Raw genomic sequence first — 8603 nt, 5'->3', positions numbered from 1 at the left:
GCACCAGAATCGCCTCAAGACACAAAATGGCGCCAGAATCGCCTCAATACACAAAATGGCGGCAGAATCGCCTCAATACACAAAATGGCGCCGGGTTTGCTTCAAGACACAAGATGGCGGCAGGGGTGACACAAAATGGTGGAGGGGGGGACACAAAATGGTGGCAGAATCGCCTCAGTACACAAAATGGCGCCGGGTTTGCCTCAAGACACAAGATGGCAGTGGAGGTGACACAAAATGGCGGCGGGGGGTGACGCAAAATGGCGGCAGGGGGCGACACAAAATGGCGGCGGGGGTGACTCAAAATGGCGGAGGGGGGGACGCAAAATGGCACCAGAATTGCCTCAATACACAAAATGGCGCCAGGTTTGCCTCAAGACGCAAAATGGTGGCGGGAGTGACACAAAATGGTGGCAGGGGGTGACTCAAAATGGCAGCAGGGGTGACGCAAAATGGTGGAGGGGGGGACGCAAAATGGGCGGCAGAATTGCCTCAAAATGGCGGTAGGGGTGACGCAAAATGGCACCAGAATCGCCTCAAGACACAAAATGGCGGCAGAATCGCCTCAAGACACAAAATGGCGGCAGAATCGCCTCAAGACACAAAATGGCGGCAGAATCGCCTCAAGACACAAAATGGCGGCAGAATCGCCTAAATACACAAAATGGCGGCAGAATCGCCTCAAGACACAAAATGGCGGCAGAATCGCCTCAAGACACAAAATGGCGCCAGAATCACCTCAAGACACAAAAATGGCGGCAGAATCGCCTCAAAACAGAAAATGGCGGCAGAATCACCTCAATACACAAAATGGCGGCAGAATCGCCTCAAGACACAAAATGGCGCCAGAATCGCCTCAATACACAAAATGGCACCAGAATCGCCTCAATACACAAAAATGGCGGCAGAATCACCTCAAGACACAAAATGGCGGCAGAATCGCCTCAATACACAAAATGGCGGCAGAATCACCTCAAGACACAAAATGGCGCCAGAATCGCCTCAATACACAAAATGGCACCAGAATCGCCTCAAGACACAAAATGGCGCCAGAATCGCCTCAATACACAAAATGGCGCCAGAATTGCATCAAGACACAAAATGGCACCAGAATCGCCTCAAGACACAAAATGGCGCCAGAATTGCATCAATACACAAAATGGCGGCAGAATCACCTCAAGACACAAAATGGCGGCAGAATCACCTCAAGACACAAAATGGCGGCAGAATTGCCTCAATACACAAAATGGCGGCAGAATCGCCTCAATACGCAAAATGGCGCCAGAATCACCTCAGAGTTCCAAATGGCGGCGGGGGTCCATAGGGGTTCAATGGGGGTTCAATGGGGGTCCATAGGGGTTCCGTAGGGGTCCATGGGGGGTCCATAGGGGATCAATGGGGGTTCAATGGGGGTCCATAGGGGTCCATAGGGGTTCAATGGGGGTCCATAGGGGTCCATAGGGGTTCCGTAGGGGTCCATGGGGGGTCCATAGGGGATCAATGGGGGTTCAATGGGGGGTGCATGGGGGATCAATGGAGGTTCCATGGGGGTTCAATGGGGGGGTTCAATGGGGGTTCCATAGGCGTTCAATGGGGGTTCAATGGGGGTTCTGTAGGGTTCCATAGGGGGTCCATAGGGGGTCCACAGAGGGTCCATAGGGTTCCATAGGGGTTCAATGGGGGTTCTATAGGGTTCCATGGGGGTCCATGAGGGTTCCATAGGGGGTCCCTAGGGGATCCACATAGGGTTCCATAGGGATCCATAGGGGTTCAATGGGGGTTCAATAGGGGGTTCAATGAGGGTTCCATAGGGTATGGGGTTCAATGGGGTCAATGGGGTCAGGGTTGGGTCAAGGGGTTCAATGGGGGTCAGAGGTTCAATAGGGGGTTCAATGGGGGTCTAATAAGGGTTCAATAGGGGTTCAATGAGGGTTTCCATAGGGGATTCAATGGGGGGGTTCCATAGGGGTTCAATGGGGGGTTCCATAGGGGTTCAATGGGGGTCAATAGGGGTTCAATGGGGGTCAATAGGGGTTCCATGGGATGGGTCATGGGGTCCATAGGGGTTCAATGGGGGTCCATAGGGGTCCATAGGGGGTCATAGGGGTTCAATGGGGGTCCATAGGGGTCATAGGGGTTCAATGGGGCAGGTCCATAGGGGTTCAATGGGGGTCCATAGGGGTTCAATGGGGTTCCAATGGGTGCTCAATGGGGGTCCATAGGGGTTCAATGGGGGGTCCATAGGGGGTCCATAGGGGGGTTCAATGGGGGTCCATAGGGGGTCCATGGGGTTCCATAGGGGTTCAATGGGGGTCCATAGGGGTTCAATGGGGGTCCATAGGGGGTCCATGGGGTTCCATAGGGTTCAATGGGGGTCCATAGGGGGGTTCAATGGGGTTCCATAGGGGTCCATAGGTTGCAGCGGCACCTTGGCCGTGGCGTGGTTGAGCAGCTCCTGCCAGGTGGGGTCCAGGCGGTTCTGCCCGGCCAGCACGCCCTGCTCGGCCACCGCCACCATCTCCCGCGCCGCGCCGTGCGTGCCCACCGCGCGCTCGAACCGCAGCGCCGCCAGCTGCGTCTCCTGCTGCGCCTGCAATGAGCCAAATCCGCCCAAAATCAGCCCAAAATCGGCAAAAATCGGCCCAAAATCGACAAAAATCGACTCCAAAATCACCCCAAAATCATCCCCAAATCATCCCCAAATCATCCCAAAATCAACCCAAAATCATCCCCAAATCACCCCAGACCGCGCGCTGCGTCTCCTGCTGCGCCTGCAATGAGCCAAAACCGCCAAAATCAGCCCAAAATCGACAAAAATCGGCCAAAAATCGACAAAAATCGACCCAAAATCACCCCAAAATCATCCCCAAATCATCCCAAAATCATCCCCAAATCATCCCCAAATCAACCCAAAATCACCCCAGACCGCGCGCTGCGTCTCCTGCTGCGCCTGGAATGAGCCAAAACCGCCCAAAATCAGCCAAAAATCGGCAAAAATCGGCGAAAAATCGACAAAAAACCGACCCAAAATCACCCCCCAAATCATCCCCAAATCATCCCAAAATCATCCCCAAATCATCCCAAAATCAACCCCAAATCACCCCAGACCGCACGCTCGAACCGCAGCGCCGCCAGCTGCGTCTCCTGCTGCGCCTCCAATGAGCCAAAACTGCCCAAAATCAGCCCAAAATCGACAAAAATCTCGGCCAAAAATCGACAAAAATCGACCCAAAATCACCCTGAAATCATCCCAAAATCATCCCAAAATCAACCCCAAATCATCTCCAAATCAAACCCAAATCACCCCAGACCGCGCGCTGCGTCTCCTGCTGCGCCTGAATGAGCCAAAAATCTCCAAAATCAGCCAAAAATCGGCCAAAAATCGACAAAAATCGACCCAAAATCACCCCAAAATCATCCCCAAATCATCCCAAAATCAACCCAAAATCACCCCAGACCGCGCGCTCGAACCGCAGCGCCGCGCGCTGCGTCTCCTGCTGCGCCTGCAATGAGCCAAAACCGCCCAAAATCAGCCCAAAATCGACAAAAATCGGCCAAAAAACACCAAAAATCGACCCAAAATCACCCCAAAATCATCCCCAAATCATCCCAAAATCAACCCCAAATCATCCCCAAATCAACCCCAAATCACCCCAGACCGTGCGCTGCGTCTCCTGCTGCGCCTGCAATGAGCCAAAACTGCCCAAAATCAGCCCAAAATCGGCAAAAATTGGCCAAAAATCGACAAAAATCGACCCGAAATCACCCCCAAATCGCCCTGAAATCAGCCCCAAATCAACCCAAAATCAACCTAGACCGCGCGCTGCGTCTCCTGCTGCGCCTGCAATCAGCCAAAATCACCAAAATCAGCCAAAATCACCAAAAATCGACCCAAAATCACCCCGAAATCATCCCGAAATCATCCCAAAATCAACCCAAAATCATCCCCAAAATCATCCCCAAATCAACCCAATCCACCCCAGACCGCGCGCTGCGTCTCCTGCTGCGCCTGGAACCGCCAAAATCACCAATAATCAGCCCAAAATCACCGAAAATCACCCCAAAATCACCCCCAACCCCCCCCCAGACTGCGCTGCATCTCCTGCTGGGCCTGCATGGCGGGAAATGGCTTAAACAGACCCAAAATCCCCCCAAATCACCCCAAAATCACCGCCAGGCTGTGCTGCGTCTCCTGCTGCGCCTGTGGGGGGGGACACAAAATACGGGGGTGCCCCCCCCACCCCCCCCATATTCCTGCACCCCCAGGGACCCCAAACCCATTTTCCCCACCCTTAAAACCCATTCCTGTGCAAACTCACCCCAAAACCCCATTGTGGGGGGGGAGGGGGTGTTAAAACATTGGGGGGCCCCCCCGCCCCCCATTTCTGGCCACTTTGGGGACCCCCCCATGCCATTTGGGACCCATTTCTTGCACCCTCAAGGACCCAATTTCTGCCCCCCTCCCCCCCTACATTTTTGGGTCCCCCGTGATGTTGCCCCCGCCCCCCCCATATTTTGGGACCCCCCCCCCCAAATTTGGGCCCCCCCCCGCACCTCCTTGGCCAGCCGGCGCGCCTCGTAGTAGGGGCGCGCGCGCTCCACGCAGCCCCCCAGCTCCGAGCACTCGGCGTCCAGGCGCCGCGCCGACTGCGACAGCGCCCGCCGGTACGCGCCCCGCGCCTCCTGCAACCGGAACACCGGTATGGAGACGTACAGAACCATAGAGAGTCATAGAGAGTCACACAGAGTCATAGAGAGTCGTAGAGAGTGACACAGAGTCATAGAGAATCATAGAGAGTCATAGAGAGCCATAGAGAATCATAGAGAGTCATAGAGAGTCATAGAGAGTCATAGAGAGTCATAGAGAGTCATAGAGAGTCATAGAGAATCATAGAGAGTCACACAGAATCATAGAGAGTCATAGAGAATCATAGAGAGTCATAGAGAGCCATAGAGAGTCATAGAGAGTCACACAGAGTCATAGAGAGTCATAGAGAGTCACATAGAGTCATAGAGAGTCATAGAGAGTCACAGAGAGTCACACAGAATCATAGAGAGTCGTAGAGAGTGACACAGAGTCATAGAGAATCATAGAGAGTCACACAGAGTCATAGAGAGTCATAGAGAATCATAGAGAGCCACAGAGTCATAGAGAATCATAGAGAGTCACACAGAGTCATAGAGAGTCACACAGAATCATAGAGTCTCACAGGGTCATAGAGTCACAGAGAGTCATAGAGAGTCATAGAGTCATAGAGTCACACAGAGTCATAGAGAATCAGAGAGTCACACAGAATCATAGAGAGTCATAGAGAGTCACAGACAGTCACACAGAGTCATAGAGAGTCATAGAAAATAATAGAGAGTCACAGAGAATCATAGAGAATCATAGAGAGTCATAGAGAGCCATAGAGAGTCATAGAGAGTCACACAGAGTCATAAAGAGTCATAGAGAGTCATAGAGAGTCACACAGAGTCATAGAGAATCACACAGAATCATAGAGAGTCGTAGAGAGTCATAGAGAGCCACAGAGTCATAGAGAATCATAGAGAGTCACACAGAGTCATAGAGAGTCACACAGAATTGTAGAGAGTCATAGACAGTCACACAGAGTCATAGAGAATCATAGAGAGTCACACAGAGTCATAGAGAGTCACACAGAATTGTAGAGAGTCATAGACAGTCACACAGAGTCATAGAGAATCATAGAGAGTCCTAGAGAGTCACACAGAATCATAGAGAGTCATAGAGAGTCACACAGAATCATAGAGAGTCATAGAGTCGTAAAGAATCGTAGAGAGTCACACAGAGTCATAGAGAATCACACAGAGTCACACAAAATCATAGAGAGTCATAGAGAGTCACACAAAATCATAGAGAGTCATAGAGAGTCATACAGACTCACACAGAGTCATATAAATCATAGAGAGTCACACAGGGTCATAGAGAGTCACAGAGAGTCATAGAGAGTCATAGAGAGTCACACAGAGTCATAGAGAGTCATACAGAGCCATAGAGAATCATAGAGAGTCACACAGAATCATAGTCATAGACTCATAGAGAGTCATAGACAATCATAGAGTCATAGACAGTCATAGAGAACCATAGAGCGTCACACAGAATCATAGACAGTCATATAAAGTCACACAGAGTCATAGAAGACCATAGAGAGTCACATAGAATCATAGAGAGTCGTAGAGAGTCACACAGAATCATAGAGAGTCATAGAGAGTCACACAGAGTCATAGAGACTCATAGAGAGTCACACAGAGTCATAGAGAGTCATAGAGAGTCACACAGTCATAGAGAGTCATACGGTCAGTCAGGGACTGGGGGACAAGGAGCGCCCGCCGGTACGCGCCACGCGCCTCCTGCAACCAGTATGGACCAGTATGGACCAGTATAAACCAGTACGGACCAGTACGGGCCACTACGGGACTAGGGGACAAGGTCTGTGGACCAGTTAAGCTCAGGACTGGGCCACCAGTTTGGGAGCAGCTGGGGACGGGGACCCCGGGCTCCCAGTTTGTCCCAGTTCACCCCAGTCCCCCCAGTGCCCCCCAGTCCCTCCCAGTCCCCCCCCAAGTCCATCCCAGTCCCCCCCAGTCCCTCCCAGTCCATCCCAGTCCCCCAAGTCCCCCCAGTCCCCCCAGTTTGCCCCAGTCCCTCCCAGTTCATCCCAGTTTGCCCCAGCGCTCACGTCCAGCTGCAGCTCAGCCCTGTTGATCTCCTCGGTCGCCTGGTTCAGGTGCTCCAGCTCCTCCTGGGGGGGGGGGACACGTGTCACCCCAAAACCGGGACCCCCACACATCCCCATGACCCCCCCAGACCCCATGAACCCCCCCAAACCCCCATGAATCCCCCAGACCCCTCCAAACACCCATGACCCCCCCCAGACCCCATGAACCCCCCCAGACCCCCTCCAGACCCCCATGACCCCCCCAGACCCCCCAAAGTGCCCCCAAAACCCTTGTGATCCCCTCAGACCCCCATGAACCCCCCCAAGCCCCCATGACCCCCCATAGTGCCCCCAAAACCCTTGCGACCCCCCATTATCCCCCCAGACCCCCCATGATCCCCCCCCAGACCCCCATGAACCCCCCAAATCCCCATTATCCCCCCAGACCCCCCATGACCCCCCCTAGACCCCCCCAAACCCATGTGACCCCCCCCCCTCCAAATGCCCCCCCCCTCACCCGTATCCTGGGGTCCAGCTCTTCCTCCTCCTCCTCCTCCTCCCCCTCCTCCTCCTCCCCCCCCCCCGCTATTTTGGGGGGGGTGTGGGGGGGCTGCCCGGGGGGGGTGGCGCCCCCCCCCGGCCCCTGCGCGTCCCCCATGGCCCCCCCGGGCTGCGCCTCACGCCGGGGGGGGGCACCATGGCAACGGGGGGGCCATTCAGCGCGGGGGGGGGAACCCGCGGTGGGGGGGGGGGGGGGGGGGGGCGGGTTGGACCCCCCCAAACAGGCGACGAGTTGGGGGCTGCAAATGACCGGGGGGGGGGGGCTGGAAATAAAAGGGGGGAGGTGTCAATCAAAAATGTGCCCCCCCCCCCCCCCCAATTTCATCATGTTTGTGCCCCCCCCAAATTCCATCACGTTCCACCCCCGCCGTGTGTCCCCCAAATGTGCCCCCCCCCAATTCCATCACATTCCACCTCCCCATGTGTCCCCTAAATGTGACCCCCCCCCCAATTCCATCACGTTACCCCCCCCCGTGTCCCCCAAATGTCCCCCCCCCCCAAACCCCTTCAGCTGTTCTGCCCCCCCCCCCCATAATGGCCCCAAATCCCCCTCATCCCCCCCTCCCCATTTCCCTCCATATTACCCCCCAAACCCCCCCCCAGACCCCCCTCAGCCCCCCCCCCAACCGCCTCGACCCTCCTAAACCCCCTCGAACCCCCAAAACCCCCCCAGGACCCCCCAAAAACCGCCGCCCCCCCCAACCCCTTCAGGGCCCCCTCAGCTGTTCTGCCCCCCTCCCCCTATAATGGTCCCAAATCCCCTCACCCCCCCCATTTCCCGCCATATTCCCCCCCCAGACCACCCCCCAACCGCCCCGACCCCCCCGAACCCCCCCGAACCCCCAACCCCCCCCCGGGACCCCCCAAAAACCGCCCCCCCCCCCCCCCGCGGCGCCGCGGCCTCTGTTTACCTCCCGCTCCGCCACAGCCGCTCCAAGCCCCGCCGCCGGAAGCGGAAGTTCCCGCCGCCCTCCTCCTCCTCGTTCCGTACAACATGGCGGCCCGCAGCGCCGCGCCTCCCCTCGCCGTTTCCAGCGGGCCGCCCGCTCTCCGGTGCCCTCGGGCCGCTCGCGGGGGTCAATATCGCGACAAAACCCCTATCGCGACACGGCGGGGCCGCTTCTCCGCGCGACGGGGGCGGGAAAACCGCGGCGGCGGCGGTTCGAGTGGGCGCCGCCATCTTGTACGGCGCCCGGAAATGGCGGCGCCGGTAAAGCGCTCGAACCCCACGCGGGAGGTTCCACTTGTGGGAATCCGGGGGGGGGCGGGATTTGGGGGGGACACCGAACCGAGGGGACAGAGCGGGGGGGGGTGAATGGGGTCACCGTGTCCCCACGGTGCCCCCACCCCCACGCCCTAAAG

At 56.2% G+C, this 8603-nt stretch overlaps 1 protein-coding gene across 1 annotated transcript; it reads right to left on the bottom strand.

Annotated features, from left to right (window-relative positions):
- Positions 1-2314: 2314 nt before the first annotated feature.
- Positions 2315-7374, bottom strand: LOC308052515 (SH3 domain-binding protein 5-like). Its single transcript, XM_080364595.1, has 4 exons — positions 7198-7374; positions 6702-6764; positions 4555-4683; positions 2315-2590 (listed from the first exon to the last, which is right to left on the bottom strand). The coding sequence occupies exons 1-4, from the start codon at positions 7336-7338 to the stop codon at positions 2366-2368; spliced, it is 558 nt and encodes a 185-aa protein (XP_080220721.1). The 5' UTR covers positions 7339-7374; the 3' UTR covers positions 2315-2365.
- Positions 7375-8603: the final 1229 nt, after the last annotated feature.

Source organism: Nesoenas mayeri (assembly GCF_963082525.1).
Source record: "Nesoenas mayeri genome assembly, contig: SCAFFOLD_195, whole genome shotgun sequence".
Lineage (NCBI taxonomy): Eukaryota > Metazoa > Chordata > Aves > Columbiformes > Columbidae > Nesoenas > Nesoenas mayeri.
Note: the sequence above shows the minus strand (reverse complement) of the source record. Positions and strands in the feature narration are given on the sequence as shown.